Raw genomic sequence first — 24,820 nt, 5'->3', positions numbered from 1 at the left:
CTTTATTTCTTAAATTATCACTGTGTCTAATGCACATATGGTGAGGGTTATTTGCAATGAGAAAATAATTTTAGATTTTTTTGATAACTGAGATTAGCGGTTGAGATTCAGTCCGCGAAGGTCACAGTCTGTTCCTTGTTGACACATGACACATTTTCCCTTGCTTGCAGTCTGCATCATTTTAAAATAAATTGGTAACTTTTTACTGGAGCTGTTTACACTATATTTGAATCTGCTCTGGTCTGATTAAATAAAAGCACAGATTTTTTGGTAAAATGTACAAAAGTTTGCATAGATGATGATTGCAGTATCCTCCCAAATGGATGAGCTTTGATCTACTGGCTTATTTGACAGTGATCTGTTAATCTAGTTTCTGTACATCCATTCACTCCGCCACAGGAGTCACTTGATAGCAATTAAGAAGAGGAACATGTGCATATGTGGAAATTTTGATATACAATACAATTTATTTGTCATTTGGACCCCGTTGAGGTCCAAACGAAATGTCGTTTCTGCAGCCATACATTACAAAACGAAAAAGACCCGAGACACAACACAATTTACACATTCATCCATCACATCGCTGTGATGGAAGGCAAAAAAAACGTATCTCTCCACTGCACCCCCCCCCAATGTCAAAGTCAAAGCCCCCGGCGGGCTATGGTGATTGTCCCGCGGCCATTAAAGCCACGCCGGGTGATGCAAGGTCGCGCACCGGGTCTTGGTGTTAGAGCCCCGGCGGGTGCTCGCAAAGTCCCGTGGCCATTCCAAGCCGCGTGGGGCGGTGATGTAAGGCCCCGCTCCAGGTGCTCTTCAACCCCGCAACTCGGGCGGGAGTAGTCGCCGCTGCGGAAGCCCTGAAAAGCGGTCTCCCACCAGGGACCTGCGGGCTTCCGGTGATATTACCCTAGTCACGCTTCATTATCTCTACCATATTTTGGCATTTGCTAATTGTAACGTTGATTCTCCCTATCCCTTTCCAGTTACGTGGTCAGTGCGGTGGAGAAGAGCAGACAGAAATATAAAGCAGCTTGTCTTACCGTGGAGTTCATCCCTTTCTTTTATCGTAAGTACACTGCAATTGTTCTCCCACCCCCCTGCCAAAAATCTGTAAATACAGGTGCACAACCTTTTATCCGGTGTTCCGGAAACCGAAAAACTCCGAAAACCGGCCATTTTTTCCAGGATGTGGTCTGCACACCAAAGCTCGCGTTTGGCGCCAAACTTGACCCGTAACGACCCACGGTCAACCCAGGTCTGTACTACTATAGCGGCTGCCTCCTCCCCGGAGACCGGGAGACGCTTAAACATCTGTAAATCATTGCTTAAATGTTAGTCAGTTAGTTTGGAGGGCTTTTATGTGAAGGGGGAGAGAAGGGGTAAACTTTAATTCTTAGTCCCCTACCTGGTCGGAGAGGCGGGGAGCGGTCAATGCCTTACCGGATCGCCGTGCAGTAAGCTCCGCAGCGCTGTGGCCGGTGGGGCTGCGGGCGGCGCCGGTTGTAGCTCCGACCCCGGCAACTCTACCCCTGGCTGCGAGGCGCTCCAAATCCAGCGCGGCCCGCGACCGGACGCCCGAGCTCCGCGAATGTCGGGAGTCGGCGGCGTCGCAGCGCTGGGATACCAGCGGGGAGCGGGCAATGCCTTACCGGGTCGCCGTGCGGCAAGCTCCGGAGCGCTGTGGCCGCCGTCTCCCCAACGTTCGCGGAGCGTCGCTGGATTTGGAGCCGCGCAGCCAGGGGCAGAGTTGCCGGGGTCGGAGCTCCAACCGGCGCCACCCGCAGCCCCACCGGCCACAGCACTGCGGAGCTTACTGCACGGCGATCAGAGTTGCCGGGGTCGCAGCCCGCGGCCGGACGGAGCCCCCAGCTCCGCGATGTTGGGAGTCGCCGACCAGGTAGGGGACTAAGAATTAAAGTTTCCCCCTTCACCCCTACTCCACCACCACCACATAAAATCCCTCCAAACTAACTGACTAACATTTATGCAATGATTCTCCCGGTCTCCGGGGAGGAGGCAGCTGCTCCAGACTTTTCAAGCCGCCCGCGCTACCTACCTAATCTACGCTAAAAATCTTCCATTCTGAAATCCGAAAATGTCCGAAATCCGACAAGTGTCTGGTCCCAAGGCTTTCGGATAAAAGGTTGTGCACCTGTACCTATTTAATCTCCATAGATCGAATTGTATCATTTTATTTTTTTGCTACACTGCTTGTACTTATTAAAGCAATTCTTGGGGTCCTTGAGTATAGTTATTTATCCGTCTGATAGTAGTTCAGTAACTTGTTTGCAGATTTAATACTGTATGAAATGACATTGTGATCAAGAATTGTGTGCAGAGTACCATTTGCTATGTCAACTAATTGTTATTGGTGTGCTTTGATATCTGAGTTTTTCAGAGCAGACCGAATGAGTCACATTGTGATGATATTGTAGACATGCATTAGGGATTATCCATAAGGGAGTATTTTATATAGTTGGAGTTTGAGTGGGTTTTGAAAAAAGGATATCGCACATGGTTACTTGCAATACATTTCAAATGCTGTGAACTTTGTAATGGTCTACAGCATAGAATTATGGAGCATATGAACAGGGCCTTCAGCCCAATTCACCCATACTGACCCTCTAAACTATTTCCATTTGAACCATATATAGTACGACATGTACATCTCAATTGGGCTTTCGGTCTGGCAGAACTTTTTTTATCGCCCACCTCCTGCAATAAGGAATAAGTATGTCCCTTTTACTTTAGTAAAACCAGACAGAGTTAAAGATTTATTGGGTAGGGGAAACAATTAATTTCACCATTGATCGTGGCATTGTTAACTTCATTGCTGATGGTTAGAAGTCGGGAACTGGTGTTGGAGTGTCTATTCATGGTACAAAATGTTGAGAAGATTATTTTGTTTATTATAAACACTTACTTCCGAGTATTTTACCTTAGGGTGCTGTTGTCATAATTTTATGATTTCTGTTCAATGTTGCAACAGTGACTTCTGCTCCCAACAACACCAACCAGTTGAGAGAGTCAACTGTGATTATGTTATCTTTTGCCTCCAAGTCATAGATTTCACAGTTTTTAAATCTATAGGCTTTCAGCGTATTACTGCAGGAATGCTGTTATAAGAGGTGTTCCTCTCAGAAGAGAGGCTATGTTCTCAAGGAGACATGTAATATCTCGAGGCACAATTTCAAGCTGTTCCTGTCCTAGATAGTATTAAGCTCACAACCAACAACAACAGAAAAATAAATCATGGTAATTTTCATGCATTGCTTATGGGAATTTGCTGTGAACATAATGACTCCTGTCTTTCCCACTCCCCAAATCCACCAATACTTCAAAAGCCATTGGTTGTTTAGAACGCGACATTTCCGATAATGAGACATTTTTCTTTTAATTTGCCTCTGCTTTCCTGTGAAATATGTGGTGTGGTTATCGCTAAGTGTAGGACGGGTTATAAGTCCAGTGGTGTGATTGAGATGTTGATAATTGCAGCAAGATCTTTATGATATGGATGATAAAGGTTTTTCTTATCACTCCAGAACAGTGCACGTGTGGATGTTAGGTGGAGCAATCCCTGCCTTCCATTCTGCTTGGATTTTCCATTAATGATTGAACGACATAATATGGGTTTACATACATGCATCAACTGTTGAGCCAGGTGGGCCAGCAGCTCTGCTACTGCCATGTGGGAATGAACAAGGGTAACTACTTTAAAGCAGAGTGTTGGATATTGTTGGGAAGTAAAAGGTGTGGATATTCCACTCTGAATTTTCCACAATAATGTAAAACTTTTCAATTGGTCTTTCAATTTTGCACAGTGCCTTTGATTACTGTGTAAAACTGAAGGACAAGTTGCAAGTAACTTGAAGTGAAGCTTCAAAGTAGAAAAATAGAAGCACGAAAGAAATTGAAAAATAAGAAAGGAATGAATTCCATAAAGAAATTATACAATTTATAAAAATAGTTTGCCAAAAATAGTAGTCACAACCTGCTGGGCAAAAGGGAAAGGGAGTGGAAACCAGCACGAAAAAGCTTGTCAGTAAGATATCCATTTATGTATTAAAAATTATTAATAATAAAAAGATTAGTTTCCTTGTATAGAATGCAGTCCATTGAGTTCTTTGTTTTGTTTAAACAAAAATATTTGCTTATCTGCCTGAGCTCTGAGAGTCCTTTGGTACAGCACAAATTTGGAATCAGTTTTATCAGATATTAAAATGTTTTTAGTAAACCTTTGAGATTTTGATACATCCTGCAGTATTTGACGTTTCAAGCTAGCTGCCAAAATACATGACAAACACAAACAGGTCCTTTGTATTCAGAGTTTAAGAGCCAGCTAAGATAAATATGATGACGATAATTGGCAAAGTATAACGAGCTGTTTGTTGAAAGCACCAAGTGCTGGAGCTTTTTAAATAGTCAAAATGATAAATTTCAAACTGTTGAAAATGAGTGAATGATAACATATAACATATAACAATTACAGCACGGAAACAGGCCATCTCGACCCTTCTAGTCCGTGCCGAACACATAATCTCCCCTAGTCCCATATACCTGCGCTCAGACCATAACCCTCCATTCCCTTCCCATCCCATCCATATAACTATCCAATTTATTTTTAAATAATAAAAAAATGATGACTTCATTCATACCACTCCTGCAAAGCAAATGGTGCATCTTCCTGTTGGATTGCAGTGATATTAAATAGTCTGTAGATGCAAAGGTGCTTGTCTCCCCAACATCTGCCTCGCTCAAACCCTTTCCAAAAGTGCTGGGCAGATGTTGGAGAGACAATATTTTGTGGCATTTCCAAATTTCTGAGACCTGGTAGATGCTGTGTGATCTGGGCTACAGGAGCCTCCAGCTCCTTGGCCCAAAAGTTTACTTCTCGGGCAGATCTTTAGACTAAAGGTGATTTGCTTCCACTGCAGTTCATTGGGATCTGCGGTAGCTGAAATAGCAAGTGAAGGTCCCATAGCCTTCATTACACGTTGAGAGAGATACAGCAAGGAAACAGGTTCTTTAGCCCATGTTGACATCCAAACACTTTTTTTATACTAACCCTACCTTAACCCATTTTGTCCATCCTCTCATTCCGTCATTTCCCTCCCCCCACTTGCCCCCAGATTTACCATTCACCTACACAATATGAACAATTTATATTATCCAATTAACTGATTGTCCCGCACATGCTCTCAGGGAGAATGTCATAAGGATGTAGAATGTGAGTCGAAGTTGCTTGATGTGTATGCAGTTGAGTCTGATGTTGGGTGACCCGCTCATCAGAGCTGACTGTAATGAATGTCTCGCATGTGATGTTAACCTGGGAGAGGATACTGAGCCTGTTTTTTTTGTTCTTCGATAGACTTGGGAGGATTTTAAGGAGACGGTTTTTATAGTATCTTTCTGATGCTTTCAGATGCCTGATATGGTTGGTCTAGATCTTGGCTTGTGGCTGCCTATAAACTTTGTGCTGGATTTGGGATCTTGATTTTCAAACGTTCTTTGTCAAATGTTCAAAGACTGTAGTTTGCACAGAGGTGATGGTGAATTTTATCATCTGGCTTCATCGAGAGGTGGCTGCTGAAATGGGACATAAAACGGTACAGCACAGCAGCAAACTCTTTGGTTCACAATGTTTGTGTTCACCATAATGCCAAATTAAACTGTCTGCTTGCACCGAGGCTATAGCCCTCCATTCCCAGCCTGTTGCGCACCTGGGCTATATGCTTCCTTTCCCAGCCTGTTGATATACCTATCTAAATGCCTCCTGAACATTGCAGTCATATCTGCTTCCACCACCTTCCTTGGCAGCACTTTCCCAGTACCTACCACTCTATGGATCAGGGTAAAAAAAAGAACACACTTGGCTTGTAAATATCATTTAGATTTCCCCCCTCTCTCATTAAACCTATGTTCTCTGGTATTTGATTTTTCCATCCTGGTAAAAAGATTGACCAGCTCTCTTATCTATGTGTCGCATAACTTGATAAAGATTGTTTCTGGAGTCTTATTATTGACAATTACTTTTGGTGGATAGTGTTGAACGGAGAGGTCAGATTAGTGGAGGACTTTTATTTTGTGAATGTCAAGTATAAGGCTTGTATTGTTATGCTTTGGTGAATGTGTTGGTGACAACATTGAGTTTGGCTTCTGAACATGCAAATGCTATCAATGCACAGTAAGGCCAAGGAAGACTGAATGATGTAAGTCGTGGTGATGTCAGTTGAGAGGGGATGGTGAAGGTTTGTTAATCACTGCTGATCGATCTAGTGTACTAAATAGAAATAGATAAATGAAGGCAGAAGAGAGGGAGCAACATCATAATGCTGTGTGATACAAAATGCAACAATGTGAAGTAGGAGAATCTAGAAATAACCAAATCAAGTTGTCAACTTTATTTGTCACATACACATACAAGATGTGCAGTGAAATGAAAGTGGCAATGTTTGCGGGATTGTGCAAAACAACAGAACAGAACCAGTATTTACATTTAAAAAAGAGGACACAACAGTATTTACGGCCTGGTGAGATCTGAGTTTACAGTCCTGATGGCCTGTGGAAAGAAACTCAGTCTCATCCTCTCTGTTTTCGCAGCGTGACGGCGGAGGCACTTGCCTGACCGTAGCAGCTGGAACAGTCCGTTGCTGGAGTGGCAGGGATCCTTCATGATCTTGCTGGCTCTGGATCTGCACCTCCTGGTGTTTAGGTCCTGCAGGCGGGGGGAGTAGTTCTCGTGGTGCGTTTGGCCGAACGCACTACTCTCTGCAGAGCCTTCCTGTCCTGGGCAGAGCTGTAGCCAAACCAGATAGAAATGTTTCCGGTCAGGATACTTTCTACAGCACCAGAGTAGAAGGATTGAAGGATCCTCAGAGAGACTCTGAATTTCCTCAGCTGCTTGAGGTGGTAAAGGCACTGCCTTGCCTTTCTCACCAGTGTGGCAGTGTGTGTTGTCCATGTCAGATCCTCTGTGATGTGGACTCTCAGGTATTTAAAGCTGCTCACGGTATCCACAGTAGTCCCATTTATCCCCAGTGGCGTGTACGTCCTCGGTTGTTGTGCCCATCTAAAGTCCACAGTCAGCTCCTTAGTTTTAGTGACATTCAAGAGGAGGCTGTTCTGACACCAGAGTGCCAGGTCAGCCACCTCCTCCAGGTAGGCTTTCTCATCGTTATCAGAGATCAGGCCCACCACCACTGTGTCATCAGCAAACTTGATGATGGAGTTTGAGCTGAACCTGGCCACACAGTCATGTGCGTACAGACAACAAAAATAACTGGAGAGGCTGTTTATCGTAAATTGTTGAAACAAAGAACCAAAGATGTTGGTTAATACACAAGAGGACACAAAGTGCTAGAGTATCTCAGCAGGTTTGGCAGCTTCACTAGATGGGTGACGTTTCAGGTCAAGACCTTTCTTCAGATTAATTGTAGGAGGAGAGGAGAAAGGGAAAAGTGTGGCAAGTAATAGGTCGACACAGGGAAGGGGGATTTTTTGACAAGCAGTTGGTTAGAACAAAGGCCAGTAATAAGAACAATTGGTGCTACTAGTCTAGTTCTTTCTATTTTCCCTCCAGCCTTAATATGTGCTCTTTGCTTCATTGCTTTGGAAGAGGCACCATCGGTCCTTCGTCCATTTCATAGTATTAGAGCTGATTCTAAAAGAGATGTTACTTATGGAAATATAAAGCTGCGTCAAATAGAATTGGAAAATTTCACAGGCTGTTTTGTATATACTATGATCAAATCAGAGTCTATTCAAATGTTTGCATAAGAATGAAACTACTTGTTCAGACTATTTATTGACAACACTGTCAGCCAGTGAGTTACAGGTGTGGCATGTGACTCATATTAAACGTTTATGTAGAAAATATAGTCTGAACAGCAGAGGAGAAAACATGCAGTAAATTGTTAAATTGGAGTGGTTAAATAGAAATCATGTTTGTAAAAATGATCAATTACAAAGTGACGTTTTGGCCACAAAGCCTGACCAGCAGGAACTATCCAATTATTTCCATTCTGTCTGGTTTAGCAGTATCCCCATTACATCTGCTACAGTCTGCATCAGAGCAGTTTCCTGGAAAAGAAATGATTGAAGCAGCCTAATAAACAGAGCAACGTTCCACACTGTTGTCACTCCACATGGCACTGTTACCATTTTGGGTATTTAGGATGACTCACTGCAAGCTGAACCTAATTAAAATGCACTGTGTTCCTCGATGATGTAATCTGGAATGATGGATAGTGAATAATAGACTTGTTTATCTGCTATGTTTTATCAAACCAGTATGACTCGTGGGTATAAGAAGCAGAATTCCAAAATTACTCCAGTTAATCTTAAAACAGCTGTTACTGTGCAGCTCTAAAGTTGTATCAGGAATACGTCAGTTGCTTTTTTTTTAAACTGTATTGCAAATTCTCCCTTGAGAAGGACTCCCTGATCTCAGTAACAATTGTCATGTATCAATCAATGGACCTGCCTTGAAACTGTTCACAGCTCCAGTTGTTCTGTTATGTACAAACATTACAACATATCAACATACAATATGAAAAATTCATTTCCAATACATTTTGTGGATGGGAATCATTGTCCAAGATTGAAATCTGTTACTGTTGTCGGTTTGTCATTACCACCCTGCTAAGTGGCACCCTGAATTATATTTATTAATTTTGGGGGATCTGGGCATTGCTGGTGAGGACCACATTTATTGAACATCCTGAATTGCCTTTGAAAAGTGAGTTGCTGCCTTAAACTGTTGCATTTCTCTGAAAGCAAATACTCCTATGATGCAATTGGGCAAGGAGCTCCAGGATTTAAACACAGCAACAATGGAATAATTGTGATACAATATATTTCCATTCAGGGAGGGTTGCTACAGTGCCCTCCATTATGTTTGGGACAAAGACCCATCATTTATTTATTTGCCTCGGTTCTGCACAATTTGAGATTTGTAATAGAAAAAAAAATCACATGTGGTTAAAGTGCACATTGTCAGATTTTATTAAAGGGTATTTTCATACACTTTGGTTTCACCCTGTAGAAATTACAGCTGTGTTTATACATAGTCCCCCATTTCAGGGCACCGTAATGTTTGGAACACATGGCTTCACAGGTGTTTGTAATTGCTCAGGTGTATTTAAATGCCTCCTTAATGCAGGTATAAGTGAGCTCTCAGCACCTAGTCTTTCCTCCAGTCTTTCCATCACCTTTGGAAACTTTTATTGTTGTTTATCAACATGAGGACCAAAATTGTTCCAATGAAAGTCAAAGAAGCCATTATGAGACTGAGAAACAAGATTACAACTTTTTATTCTGCAGCCAAACCTTAGGCTTTCCAAAATCAACTGTTTGGAACATCATTTAAGAAATGTAGGAGCCATTTAGCTTAAGTAAGTTTATTATAGCCACATGTCTAGTTACCGTTAATCGTTATCTGCTTGTGTTAATGTGGGTGGAGTTATTTATGTAGTCTGGGCGTGTTTTTAACCAGAAGAGTCTAGCGCAGACGCTCAGATTCTTCATCAGCTAGCAGTCCGAGCAAATTCCTCTCTGACAAACAATACAAACATGCATTTTAATCCTCCCCCAAAGCATCCGGAATCGCACCAGACTATTTTTATGTAGTCGATCTAAAATGTCCTGCACTTCGCAGTCTTGAGTCCTTGAACGTCGCCAAGTCTACCGCCACCAAGCAGTCACAGAGTTGATCCTCTGCATCCCCTGATCACAGTGCTGTTCTTCTAGTTTGTGTGTGGCCTCACTCTGACAATGGGGGAGGCCCAGAACAGAAAGATCAGAAAGGGCAGAGGAGTTGCAATGGTTAGCAAATGGGAGATCCAGGAGGCCTTGGCCAACTGAGTCAAATCTTAGCCTTGCCAATGTGCAGGAGGCCACATCAGGAAAACCAAATGCAGTAGATGAGGTTAGAGAAGGTGCAAGTGAACCTCTCACCTGGAAGGACAGTTGGGGTTCCTGGATGGAGGTGAGGGAGGAGGTATAAGAACAAATGTTGCATCTTCTGCAGTTGCAGGGGAAAGTACATGGGAGAGGGTTTGGGTTGAAAGGGATGAGTGAAACAAGGAGTTGCGGAAGGAGAAACCTCTGCACAAGATGGAAAGGGGTGTGGATGGGAAGATGTGACTCGTAGTGGGATCGCGTTGGAGGTGACGGAAATGTCGGAGAATGATTTGTCCGACTCGAGATGGAGGAAAAGGCGAGGTTTGGGGAACTTAATCCTTTTCCATCTGGAGGGAGAGTGAGTGCAGATCTTAAGGGACACAGGAAATGTGGGTGAGGGATCCATGCATGACAGCAGAGGGGAAACCATGTTTACAAAAAGAGGACTACTCGGAATTCCTGGAATGGAAAGCCTGATCTTAGGAGCAGATGTGACAGAAACGGAGAAATTGAGATTGGGGATACCATCTTTGCAAGAGGCAGGGCGGGAGGAGGTCTAGTCCAGATAACCGTGAGAGTCGGTGGGTTTGAAGTAGACGTCAATCGATAGTCTGTTCCTTGTGAAGGTGATGAAGAGATCAAGGAGAGAGAGGTGACTGAGATAGTCCATGTGAATTTGAGGGCAGGGTGGAAGTTAGTGGTAAAGTTAATGAACTCAATGAGTTGTGCTCAGGTGCAAGAGGCAGCCCCGATACAGTCGTCGATGTAACATAGAAACATAGAAAATAGGTGCAGGAGGAGGCCATTCGGCCCTACGAGCCAGCACCGCCATTCATTGTGATCATGGCTGATCATCCCCTATCAATAACCCGTGCCTGCCTTCTCCCCGTATCCCTTGACTCCACTAGCCCCAAGAGCTCTACCTAACTCTCTCTTAAGATGTAATGGAGAAATAGTTTGGGGGTGATGCCAATGTGCATTTGAAAAAGTTGTTCTATGTGACCAACAATATGGATTCTGATGTTGGGCTGGGAATCTCCCCCGAGGGCTAGATTCAAGATTCAAGAGAGTTTATGGTCATGTGTCCCAGATAGGACAATTAAATTCTTACTTTGCTATTTGGTTTTGCTGAAACTGATGTTGATTCTGGGGATCAGCTTACTTTGCTACCCTTTCCTGTGTAAAAATAGTTCACAGACATTCACTGTCCATTCCCATGCTAAATGGGTATGATTGAAGTATTAGGATGTTGATACAGCTACGGAATTGTATCAGATGGAAAAAAGTAGCACGGGAAGAAAATTGAAATAAAAACAGAATTGGATGAGAGCACAAGTGTAAACACAAAGGAGTTGTATTGAATTTATTTTTCTAAGGTACAGAGAGCATCTTCGAAGGAATTGAAAGATTAACCAGTCATGGATTTTTCATGCATTAGAATAACTGAAGATGATTCATTACATATGTAGATAATTTCAGTTACACTCATTAAGTGCAATGTTGCCAAAGTTTACAAGAGTGACTACCAGGTCCATATTCCACTTATTATTTGTCATTACAGTTTTATCTACAGCAAATAAACTTTGTATTGGATTTTAGCAAGTCACTTTATCTCTCAGTCACAAGAGACACCAGGTGCTGTAGCAAAAAAATAAACTTCTGGAGGAATCAGCAGGTCAGGCAGTATTTGTGGAAGAAAATGGACAGACAACTTTTTGGGTTGGGAGCTTTCTTCAGACTGGAGTTCAGACCCAAATTCCTCCATATGGCCCACGAAGGGGCTGCAGCACCCTCACTTTTTCGGCTACACGTGTTTCATAATGTGTAGTTAATGCACGCAGTGTAACGACATACATACACACAAAAATCAAACAATATTAATGTCATATTATATGAGTACTGTGTTTACAGCCCTGTAATGCTGCTGCAGGCAAGACTTTTATTGCTCCATTTCGCTACATTTAACAATTAAACGCACTTGACTCTTGATAGTTGGATAATTACCTGGAAGGACTTTGGACTGTTTCCACACTATTATCTCCGGTTTTGGACGAAGCGCTGCTGTGCTCTGAGCAACCTGGTCGTGGGTGTTAGGGAGCCAGGGCGGAGGGAGGGATGGAAGCAGAAGCAGCGGCGGGGGCTGATGCAGACGGGGAGCCAGGGCTGGCGAGCCGCTCGCTGCAGCTTCGGGCATGGAGCAGCCTCAGTACAAGAGCCCCAGGCCGTCGGAGGCGGCCGGGCCTTGGGCCAAAGGCAAGGAGGAAGCGTTGCACCGCTGCTGTGAGAGTCTCTGCGCCGAATGCGCCCTGGTGACCGGCATGGTTGCGACTCGGTGCATCCTGGAGGACAACCAGTGGCTGCTAGAAGTAGGTACCAAGCACTGGGTAGAAGCGGTGGGGAAAATACAGGAAAGGGGTACTGATTTTAGATGATCAGCCATGATCATATTGAATGGCGGTGCTGGCTCGAAGGGCCGATTGGCCTATTCCTGCACCTATTTTTTATGTTTCTATGTAACTTGCTCATGCTTGAGTAAATGGCAATAAATCCCGACCACTTGATTTTGAAGCATTCATGCATGGTGGAGGTGAAATGTAGTCATAGAGTGATAGAGCATGGAAAACAGGCCCTTCGGCCCAACTTGCCCACACCCGCCAACATGTTCCAGCTACACTACCTGCTTTTGGTCTGTATCCCTCCAAACCTGTTCTATCCAACCTGTCCTATGTATCAGTCTAACTGTTTCTTAAATGTTGGGATAGTCCCTGCCTCAACTACCTCCTCTGGCAGCTTGTTCCATAAACCCACCGTCCTTTGTGTGGAAAAAGCTACCCCTAGGATTCCTATTAAATCTTTTACCCTTCACCTTGAACCTATGTCCTCTGGTCCTCGATTCCCCTACTTTGGGCAAAAGATTACAAGATTACAAGATACATTTAATTGTCATTTGGACCCCTTGAGGTCCAAACGAAATGCCGTTTCTGCAGCCATACATTACAAACACATAGACCCAAGACACAACATAATTTACATAAACATCCATCACATCGCTGTGATGGAAGGCCTAATAAACTTATCTCTCCACTGCACTCCCCCCCCCCCCCCCGATGTCAGAGTCAAAGTCAAAGCCCCCGGCTGGCGATGGCGATTGTCCCACGGCCATTAAAGCCACGCCGGGTGGTGCGAGGTCGCACACCGGGTCTTGCTGTTAGAGCCCCCGGCGTGCGCTCGCAGAGTCCCGCGGCCATTCCAAGCCGCGCGGGGCAGTGATGTTAGGCCCCGCTCCAGGAGCTCTTCAACTCCGCAACTCGGGCGGGGGAAGTCGCCGTTGCGAGAGCCCTGAAAAGCGGTCTCCCTCCAGGGACCCGCCGTTGGAGCCTCCGACTCTCCGGTAGCAGCAGCAGCAGCAGCAGCAGCGCTCCTCCACCGCTCCACCCGCTCCGGACTCGGCCAGCCCCGCGACGGCGACGGTGAGTCGTAGCATCAGAGTCCCCGGCTTCTTCCTGTTGGAGGCCGCTCCTTGTTGCGGCCCCAACGACAACGGAAACCTGACGAGAAAAGGTCGGGTCTCCCGTGTAGGGACAGATTTAAAAAGTTACCCCCTCCCCCCCCCCCCCCACCCCCACCCCCACCCCCACCCCCCACACACACCCCAACAAAAAATAACAAAAACTACATTTAAACACAGACAGAAAATAATAAAACGCGGACAGACTGCAGAGGCCGCTGCTGACCAGAGTCGCGCCGCCCCACCGGAAGACTCTGCATTTACCCAATCTATTCCTCTCATGATTTTGTATACGAATAAGATCTCCCCTCATTCTCGTGCGCTTCATGGAATAGAGACCCAGCCTATTCAACCTCTCCCTGTAGCTCACACCCTCTAGTCCTGGCAACATCCTCGTAAATAATTTCTGAACCCTTTCAAGCTTGACAATAACTTTCCTATAACATGGTGCCCAGAACTGAACACAATTTTCTAAATGCGGTCTCACCAACGTCTCGTACAACTGCAACATGACCTCCCAACATCCATACTCAATACTCTGACTGATGAAGGCCAAAGTACCAAAAGCCTTTTTGACCACCTTATCTACCTAAGACTCGACCTTCATGGAATCATGCACTTGTACTCCTAGATCCCTCTGCTCTACAACACTACCCAGAGTGTTGAATTCCATCAACCATTCCTCCACCCACCTGGCCAATCGATCCAGATCCTGCTGCAATCATTCACAACCATCTTCACTATCTGCAAAACCACTAACTTTTGTATCATCAGCAAACTTGCTAATCTTGCCCTGTATGTTCTCATACAAAACATTGATGTAGATGACAAACAGACTTTGAAACGGTCCTCGGGTGCAGTCCTGTTTTTCCAAACTACCTAATTACGGACAGTGGACTTTTTCTCTGGAACTGTTATGCTCTGGAACTGTTATGACACCACCGTTGTTAGGCTGTGGGCCGAGCATCAAAAATGTGTCTAAAAATCAGTTTTCGTGACCCAAGTCGCCAAACTACATGACATTTTCCACAGATTTAGATGAAATATAATTGAGAAGGAAGTCATAACTCATCAATGCCAAACTTTGCACATTAATTAATTAAGCTAATTAGAAAATGAAATCGCGCCATCTAGTGGCCAATGCCCATATTACACCATGGGTAGCCTATTTCCGAGTTGCAGTCCATTTAAACTATATATTATTATACCTATACCTATGACTTGTAAATATGACTGTGATCATAATTGTATTATATAAAAATAATATGATGAATATAATTGTGAGTGTTTTGCTCCTGAACCAGCCTAATTAATGAGTGAGGGCAGTTCTTGTGGGTTCCTCCCTTTACTGAACCCCACTGACTGCTAGTGTGCAGAGTGGGGGTCATGGCCATAGTGGGACTGGGGCAGTTCCAGGCTGGGGGACAGTCCCAGGCTGGGGGACAGTCCTGCAAGGCATCTTCCAGTCGCTTTAATAGGAGATGTAATGAGACTGCAGCAGAGGTCTGAGGTTTTAAGGGCTCATGAACCTGCCTAATTAAAGTGCCAGGACAGATCCTCTGGGTTCCTACGTTTACTGAGTCCCACTGACTGCCATAGTGGGGAGAGTGGGGGTAATGGCCATAGTGGGACTGGGGCAGTGCCAGGCTGGGTGGCAGACCTGTAAAAGACCTGTCTTATTTCTGATGTAAATGTCACATCCTGACCAAGAATCGAATGCTCTGATGTTTACTCGATGAGTATTCATTTTAAGCTACAATGAGCCTATATATATGATAGAGACCCCCCGATGGTGCCTTTGCAAATGAGGGCTATTACCTTTAACCTAAAATAACCCTAAAAGTGTTGTGTTGTTTGAGTATCTGTAGTTTGTGTGTGTGTGTGTGTCTGTGTATACCTGTCAAACGTGTATGTGTGGATGTATGTGTGTGGATGTATGTGTGTGCATGGATGTGTACATGTATGTCTGCATGCAGATGGATGTGTGTGTGCGGAAGTATGTGTGCATGTAAGTGTGTGTGTGTGCATGCATGGAAGTGTGCATACGGATGGATGTGTGTGTGGATGTGTGTATGTATGTGTGGATGGGTGGGCAGTTGCACTGTCATTCACCAGCACGCCATTATCATAAGTAATTCACTCATTGTTTAAATAATTTGACCAAATAAACAGTGAAATGATCGACACTAAAATAAAACTTTATATAACCATTTATTTCCCCAGTTTATTTGTTTACATTACATCTAATCGTCATCTGAATATTCTTCATCAGATTCCAAGTCTTTTGATAAGTTTTGAGAAGTCCATTGATAAGTTAGTTCAAGTTCAAGTTCAAGTGGAGGGTCAGGCAGAGGCTACAAAACAAAACATCTCATAGTCATTAAGTCTGCATGGACTTCAATTCATAACATTTCAACCTCTTCTTAATGTTAATGAAAATAACACTGTTACTACCATAGATAAATTAGTTCAAGTTCACATACACCTATTCATTTCTACATAAACATCAGCCATTTCTTACCATTTCTCACTCCAATGGCAGCCTATAAAGTGCAATGAATATTCCTCCCTTTTTCTCCCATGGTCGGGGCCTGGAAACAGCCGCTACTGACGACACTATGTACAGCCTCCTCCCCCCCCCCCCCCCCCCCCCCCCCGGGGGGACCAAACAACAACCCCCCCCCCCCCCCCCCCCGCCCGCGGAGATGATCCGTGGCTCCGCGTTTGCGAATTAGCTGCTTCTTAATTGTGACCGCGGCTTCACTATGTTAAGTACATAGGCCCCGCGATCGGAGCACTTTTTCCCGGTAAGTTATCGCAGGCAGCTCCGAGATTAGATGTTAAAGACTTATTTGACTACAACAAGCTGGCATTAGTGAAAATGTTTAATTTACCTTGTTATGGATACACATAGTTTAGACCCTCAACTTCATGAATGAGTGAGTGAATGATTGGATAAATGAATGAATGAATGAATGGATGATGAATGAATGAATGAGTGAATGGATGAATGTATGAGTGAATGAATGAATGAACGACGATGAGTGAGTGAATGAATGATGAGTGAATGTACAACCTCCAAATTTCATTTTTTCACATTATAAAAGGGTGCAATTACGTTAATTAAAGTCCATACAGATTAATTTTCATAAATTCAGACTTTAGATCTTACCTTTCAGTTTGAGTTGATTCACAAAGTTTCACTGGTTTCACAACTTTGTGTTGCAGCATCTCAGCAGGGACTTTGCTTTCAAGACTTTCTTCCACTTCTATCCACTTAGCTGCACATTCTTCAGACTTAATACTTTTCTCACTAAATTGCATTGCCCTGCTGCAAGTTTCTACAACATGTATTCCACAGAACTAAAAAGAACCTTCATCGGAATCTCCAGTAAAACAGGCATCAGTGAAGTCCTCTCACCAATGTTGTGTGCTCCCTGCCTAGCTAGCCTGAAACAAAGTGGTATACAACTCAATGTTAAACATGCTTTGATTGGACGAAAAATACCCAAGATTTTTCCGGGTTTTCTCTAATTTAATAAAAATGTGCAAGTCTTGTTTATGACTAGTTTCAGGGGTGATTTATATAATATTTTTACACAATATGTGAAAATTTCATGTAGTTCTGTGACTTGGGTCACGAAACACTGGAATAAAGCTCCTCGGCCCACAGCCTATGTTGGACAAATTACGATATTGATGAGTCAGAGTATAGGAGGGAGATTGATCCTCTGATTGAATGGTGCCAGAACAATAATCTTGTTCAATGTCAATGAAACCAAGGAACTGATTGTTAACTTTACTCTGTATTTTACCCAGAATGGGGGAAATCTAGAACCAGAGGGCATAAGTTTAAGGTGAGGGGGGAATTTTTTAATAAGAACCTGAGGGCAACCATTTTACATTCTTTATAGATGATATGTAGAACGAGCTGCCAGAGAAGGTAGTTGAGGCAGATACTATCATAACATTTAAGAAATATTTGGTCAGGTAAATGGAATAGGAAAGGTTTCTAGAGATGTGGGCAAAATACAGTCAGGTAGGACTAGTGTAGATGGGGCAAGTTGGTTGGCGTGGGTGTTGGGCCGAAGAGCCTGTCTCCAACTGTATGATTCTACTAGATTAAGTTGGGTCCCTGTCACGCAGGAGGCTTGGTCCCCCAACGCAATGTTCCACCACTCACCCATAGCCCCCAACTGCACAGGGGTCCCTAGTCACGCAGGAGGCTTTCCTCAGGTCCCCCACTCCCACTCCCCTATCCAACCCTATATATCCCTCCTCACCTCCCCCACTACCCTCCTCTCCCTCTATTCCCCACTCCCTACCTCCCCCATTCCCCCCTCCTCTATTCCCCCCTCCTCTCCTTCTTTTCTCCCTCCTCGCCCACTATCCCTCCTCACCTCCTCCCTCTTCTTTTCCCTCTCCTCCTACCCTTCCCCATCCCTCCCTCACCTCTCCTTTCCCCTACCTTCCCTCCCTCCATAACTCCTCTACCCTTCTCTCCCTCTATCCCCTCTCCTCCCTCACTCTCCCTCCCCAGGATCTCGAGGTTGCCGCTCCCCGTGCCCTGGAGGAGCATCAGCCATCGGCGCCCTCATCGGGGGAGGGGGCAGGAGCCAGCGAGGGGGGCCAGAGGGGATGGGGCTGGAGCTGCGGGGCGTTGTGATGGCGGTGCATTTGGGATTTGCAGCGGGTGCTGGACGCTCTCCTCCGTCGGGTTCTGATTCACTGCTTTCCGTTTGGCGACGTCGCCGCGCCTGTCCCTCCGAAATTGTGTCCGGTTGGAGACCTCCGCCGGCCTCCCTCAGCTCCAGTAAAGATGCAATGGCGCAGGAAGGAGGGACAGTCGCGCGGCGTGACAGGAGAAGAGACCAATTCGCGAGGCGCTGACTGGCAGGAGAGGAGATAGATCTGTGCGCGCGCGCTTTTTACGATTTTTAAACCTCGCTGACTTTTACATTATACCACCGATCGGAATGAAATGGTGCACTCGCAGCACAGGAAACGGTGAGTGAGCTGACAAAAAAATCGCAGTGCTATCGTGTATCGTTTTTGCGTAAATAGAAAAACTACGCAAACCAGAAGATCACAAGATCAGAGCTTTAGTTATGTTTAGATGTTCTGCACTCAGTATCTTCCCTTGTGTTCTATTATGCTTGAGGTTAAGTTAATTATATTTATGTGCAGTATATTGTCTGATCTGTTTGGATAGCATCTCACATAGGCCCTACGTTATTTTAAAAATACACCAAACAAAAAACATTGAAATCATACAATGCACTAAAACATGATTGGAATACAGCAAAGTCCCTACCGTGGGAGGGGGGGGTTGCCCCCCACCTTCGACACCATCCATAGCTCCACTCCCTCGCCGGGTACCCCCGAGGCCGGTTATCAGTGATCGCTCAGCCCCCCCACTTTCAAAACCGCACTGCGGCCTATGCTCCAGTAGTTTGCATTCTCTTTCAGTTGGATATCTTGTGCCTGATTTCGCCATTTAATTGATCAGTTTGCTTTATCTTTCTCAGAATGTTTTCAAGAGAGTGAGCATCTGAAGGAGAATCTGAAATGTTGTCTTCTTCATCTTTTTGGTGCCATTGTTGCAGGTGGACAGGTGAGAACTGCACAATTAAGTTGTTTTACTATTGAACATTAATAACTTAAATTAGAGGGAAATGCAAAATATATGCTAGAAACATGAGTTAACAAAAATGCTGATAAAGCTCAGCAGGTTAAGTTAGCAAGTCAGTGAATACGTCAGACTAATAAAGTTTTTATCAGACATGGAAACACACGAAAAAGGAACTGGAGTAGGCCATTAGGCCCCTTAAAACTGCCCTATCATTCAAAATAACTATGGCTGATTCCATTTGTCTCAACTCCTCTTCTCTGCCAGTTCCCCATCACCCTCAGTTCCTGAATCTTTTAAGTATTTATCTGTCTCCATCTTAAGTACACTTCATGATCTGGCTTCCAGCACCCTTAAGGATCATAATCCCCCTCTCTCTATCCCTCCCCCACCCAAGTCATACTAGCTTCTCATTTTCACCCTACAAACAACTTACAATGGCCTGTTTCCTTTATCAGCGTTACATTTTGCATATCTTTAATTCATTATTCTTTATGGAAACATAGAAACATAGAAAATAGGTGCAGGATTAGGCCATTCGGCCTTTCGAGCCTGCACCGCCAGTCAATATGATCATGGCTGAACATCCAACTCAGTATCCTATACCTGCCTTCTCTCCATACCTCCTGATCCCTTTAGCCATAAGGGCCACATCTAACTCCCTCTTAAATATTGCCAATGAACTGGCCTCAACTACCTTCTGTGGCAGAGAATTCCACAGATTCACCACTCTCTGTGTAAAAAATGATTTTCTCATCTCGGTACTAAAAGACTTCCCCTTTATCCTTAAACTGTGACCCCTTGTTCGTGACCTCCCCAACATCGGGAATAATCTTCCTGCATCTAGCCTGTCCAACCTCTTAAGAATTTTATAAGTTTCTATAAGATCCCCCCTCAATCTTCTAAATTCTAGCGAGTACAAGCCGAGTCTATCCAGTCTTTCTGCATATGAAAGTCCTGCCATCCCAGGAATCAGTCTGGTGAACCTTCTCTGCACTCCCTCTATGGCAAGAATGTTTTTTCTCAGATTAGGAGACCAAAACTGTACGCAATACTCCAGGTGTGGTCTCACCAAGACCCTGTATAACTGCAGTAGAACCTCCCTGCTCTTATACTCAAATCCTTTTGCTATGAATGCTAACATACCATTCGCTTTCTTCACTGCCTGCTGCACCTGCATGCCTACTTTCAATGATTGGTGTACCATGACACCCAGGTCTCGTTGCATTTCCCCTTTTCCTGCCACCCCAGGACTTTATCTCTCCACATCACCATCTATATCTCTTGGAAAGTAGACAAAAATGATGGAGAAACTCAGCGAATGAGGCAGCATCTATGAAGCGAAGGAATAGGCGACGTTTTGAGTCGAGACCCTTCTTCAGACAGATGTCGGGGGGCGGGAAAAAGGAAGGAAGAGGCGGAGGAGATAGTAGGCTGTGGGAGAGCTGGGAAGGGGAGGGAAGGAGGGAGAAAGCAAGGACTACCTGCAATTGGAGGTCAATATTCATACCGCTGGGGTGTAAACTACCCAAGCAAAATATGAGGTGCTGCTCCTCCTCCAATTTGTGGTGGGACTCACTCTGGCCAAGGAGGAGGCTATATCTCTTGTCTCCCTTATCCCTAACCAGTCTGAAGAAGAGTCTCGACCCAAAACCTCATGCATTCCTTCTCTCCAGAGATGCTGCCTGTCCTGCTGAGTTACTCCAGCTTTTTGTGTCTATCTTCGGTTTAAACTAGCATCTGCAGTTGCTTCTTACACATTATCAAAGGCCTTGCTGAATTCCATATAGTCAGCATCTATGGCCTTGGCCTCATCAACCTTGGTTGAAATTATGGGTCTACCATAACAGTCCTGATCATGGGAAGGACATAGAAGTGGGTTGTTTTTGGTGTTAGTGGAGGGATGAGCTCCTGAGATAGAGTTCACTGATGTCTAAGAGACAATACCATGATATTTAATGGTGGGATCATGGTCGAGAGAGAGAGGTAAGAAGAGGTGCATCAGAATTTTTTTAATTTTTTTTTATTTTTTTTATTTTATTTTTATTAGAAGTACAATAAGTTGCAGTAATACACACCAGATATATCTCATTACATTTGTTGTACCCCTTCATTTTTTTAACTTTAAAAAAGATAGAAATAAAAGAAGGAAAGTGAGAAAGAGTCGTGAAGGTGCAGGAAAGTGTTGGGAAAAGAAAGCCCATTAGAAAAGGAGTTAGAGAAGAAAGTTAAGAAATAGACCCTAGAAAAGAAAGAAAGAAAGAGTAACAATCGCTCTATTATAAAAAAAAACTCTGCAAAAAGGGATATACCAACCGTATTTTTCACCCCCCGTTACCAGATCCTGGCACCATTTATTTTTTAAATTACTAATGCACCTTATGCTTGTAATAAGTCCATAAATGCAGACCACGTCTTTTGGAAGTGGTCTGCTTTGCCTGCTAGGAGGAGTCTCATCTCTTCCAGATGTAATGTTTCGAACATGTTTGAAATCCACATTTTTATTGTTGGTATAGGAGCATTTTTCCAGAATTTGAGTATAAGCTTTTTTCCCCATTATTAGCCCGTAATTAAGTAAATTCTTTTGAAACACGTTTAGTTCAGGGCTACCTTCCGTTATTCCAAAAATAATCCATTCTGCTTTTGGTATGAGTTTTATTTTAAATAGTTTTGTGAAGATTTCAAATATTTCGTTCCAGAATTTTTGGATTTTTATACAAAAAACAAAAGAGTGCGCTATGGTAGCTTCATGAGACTTACATTTATCACAAATGGGTGAGACGTTAGGGAAAAGTTTATTTATTTTTGTTTTTGAATAGTATAGTCTATGTAATGTTTTGAATTGAATTAGAGTATGTCGTACGTTGATCGAGCATTTATGCACATATAGTAAGTGTTTATCCCAGCTCTCTTTTGAAATTTTTATAGCTAGTTCTTGTTCCCAGTCTCTTCTAATACCATCAGTTGTAGGTATTTCTATATTTAAAACAGTGTTGTATAAGTATGATATTAGGTTTGCTGATTCGGCCTTTGTCTTCATTGCTTTGTCCAGTAAGTCTGGAGGCATGTTATGATAGTCTTTTGTGTATTGTTTCAGATAGTCACACAATTGAAGAATTTTAAAATATTGATTATTTCTCAAATTATATTTCAGTTGTAATTGTTGAAATTATAATAATTTTCCGAATTCATACAAGTCTCCGAGCGTTTTGATTCCTATTCTTTCCCATTGTGTAAATGATTTATCTATAGTAGATGGTTTAAACGACAGATTATTGACTATTGGCATTAAAAGAGATAGATTTCTTAATTTTAGATTCTGTTTTATTTGTTTCCAAGTTCTAATTGCGCTATGTATAATTGGATTTCTATTGTCATTTTTGTTATTCAGATTTATTGGTGAAAGGAGAGTCGCTCCTATATTACACGGAGAGCAGTCCTCTCTCTCCATTACAATCCAGTCCACCTGCTGGACAGAATTGTCCAGCAGGTGAATCATATTTTTAATATTTACTGCCCAATTATAGTACATAAAGTTAGGGAGTGCTAGACCACCCAGCTCTTTGGGTTTACTAAGGTGTGTTCTTTGTATTCTGTTGGATTTATAGTCCCATATAAAATTTGTAATGTCTGAGTCCAGTTTTTTGAAAAACCTTTTTGGAAGATATATAGGTATTGATTGAAATAGATATAGGATTTAGGTGCATCAGAATTGATGCTAACTTCTGTGAGGCAGAGGTTAGTTCACCAAACTCCTGGTGTAATGGCAGTATTGGTGCTGGTCTTGACTGAGTGGAGTGCAAGTGTTGCATTGGCAGTTTGTAATCAATAGATGTAGGGAGGTTAAGAAGTAGGGCACCTGTGGACCAGCTGATCCAGTGAACAGAATTGAAGAGACGACTTTGATGACACTTTCCTTGTCAATTGAAAGCAGGGTCCCTGTGAATCTTATCAAGTTGTCTACCAAGGATAAACAAGCTGGTAAGAGTTTAGCTGAGATGGTAGATATGATCCATAAAGTCTATGGCTTATTTTTGACATCATTGACATCATCTCACCACTGAAGACCAAGCTTTTGCCTCCTAGACATCAGTGATTTCACTTTCTCGAAATAACACCACCCCCCCCGCCCCCCGCAGCCTCATTAACCCCATCACCATGTAGCCCATTTCTACTACCTCCCAAACATCCACAAGTGGAATGGTAGATCTATTGTTTTCTCCCACTGAATTTTGTTTCCAATGGGTATCAATGTAGTAACGCTGCAAAATTCATTGATTTATGAAAAATTATCATGGCAGAAGTGATAGCAGCAGAATTAGGCCATTCGGCCCATCAAGTCTACTCCACCATTCAATCATGGCTGATCTATCTCAAACTCCTAACCCCTGCCTTCTCCCCATAACCCTTGACACTCGTACTAATCAATAACCAAGAATTATATCATTATTATTTCAGCGCAATGCACTCCAGGCAATCTCACCAGCTACAATGGAAGTATTGATGAGGGTGCTGGCAGATTGTGATTTGGTGGATGATAAGGACCCAGAGGATGTAAGCCATAAATTGGAGCTGACCCTGAAGTGCCTGACTGAGGTGATTCACATACTGCTTACCAGCAGCTCTGATCAAAGGCAGGTGGAGATCGGCACAATCCTTGAGAATTACTTCAAGCTGCTCAATTCTGATCATGTTGCATTGCTGGTCAATTGCAAATCTCGGAACTGGGAGAGCAGTTTCATTGCACTACAAATACAAATGCTGAGTGAGTAGATTGCCTGCTCTGAATGTCTTTCACTTATAGCTAGGGGTCCTGATTTTTTTTTAAATGAATAAATGCACAATAAATAAATATCCTAATTCATGTTATGACAACATTTATCTTCACATAGTGCCCTTAACTTGGTAAAAGATAGTCAAAGTAGTAGGTTTTAAGAACCATTCTGACTAAGATAGAAAGGTTTAAGGGGGGAATTTCAGTATGTGGGAATTAGGCAATGAAAGACTTGGCCACCAACAGTAGAGCATTGAATGGTTCAGTGGAGTAGACCACAGAGATTGGGAGAGGGGATGGAGGAATTTGAACAAGATGAAAATTGTAATATATTTTCATTGCTGGACAGGGTGCCTGTTGTAAGTTATTGAAACATGTTGAAGATGGTGACAAGGATTTGATACAAGTTTAAATACTGGCAGCAGAAGTGTGGATGATCTTTAGATTATGCAGAGAAAGTAGGTGAAAAGCATTGTTGGGGATGATCTAAATGTTCCACTTGTATATTCTGAGTTACATTGGTCTTGTGGAAAAAGGAATAACAAGGACTGTAAAGCCAACCTTTCATTGAATCTCTATGTAATGAACAATGAATTGTTGAATTTTCTCTCCGCAGGCACTATTCCAGAGATGTTAAATTGCTCTGACAGACCTGTCCTTCAGGCAATCTTCCTGAATAGCAACTGCTTTGAACATCTCACTCGATTGTTACAGAACAGCAAGGTAGAATCCCATTTGATATCAGAGTGCTTATTTGGTTTGACTTGGTTAATGCAGCTGTTACTCTTCAGTGTTTTATATGGGCTCATACTATTGTCTGTGGAAATCAGAAATTAGAGGAATTTGTCCTCTCATAGAAATGTTCTGGTTATAACTCTGGAGATTAGATTTCACTTTGAATTCAGGCAGCTATTATATTATAAAAGTTTTAAAATGAGTGCCTTTTCCCTTTTGCTGTACAGAGGCCTTTACAAATTTTGCTAATAATAAGCTACTAAGGTTCATGCAA

At 43.3% G+C, this 24,820-nt stretch overlaps 1 protein-coding gene across 8 annotated transcripts in view; it reads left to right on the top strand.

Annotated features, from left to right (window-relative positions):
• The window catches only part of nbeal1 (neurobeachin-like 1), a 237,135-nt gene that overhangs the window by 72,821 nt on the left and 139,494 nt on the right, over positions 1-24,820 (top strand). For 6 of the 8 annotated variants that reach the window (XM_055638377.1, XM_055638374.1, XM_055638378.1 and 3 more), the window contains exons 6-9: positions 984-1,066; positions 18,937-19,022; positions 23,496-23,802; positions 24,428-24,534. In XM_055638377.1, coding sequence (XP_055494352.1) covers positions 984-1,066; positions 18,937-19,022; positions 23,496-23,802; positions 24,428-24,534 — 583 coding nt within the window. Of the gene's footprint in view, positions 1-983; positions 1,067-18,936; positions 19,023-23,495; positions 23,803-24,427; positions 24,535-24,820 lie in introns of those variants that run through there. The other 2 variants (XM_055638376.1, XM_055638375.1) reach the window with 1 other exon arrangement.

Source organism: Leucoraja erinacea, chromosome 7 (genome assembly GCF_028641065.1).
Source record: "Leucoraja erinacea ecotype New England chromosome 7, Leri_hhj_1, whole genome shotgun sequence".
Classification (NCBI taxonomy): domain Eukaryota; kingdom Metazoa; phylum Chordata; class Chondrichthyes; order Rajiformes; family Rajidae; genus Leucoraja; species Leucoraja erinaceus.
This window is presented reverse-complemented; position numbering and strand designations above follow the sequence as displayed.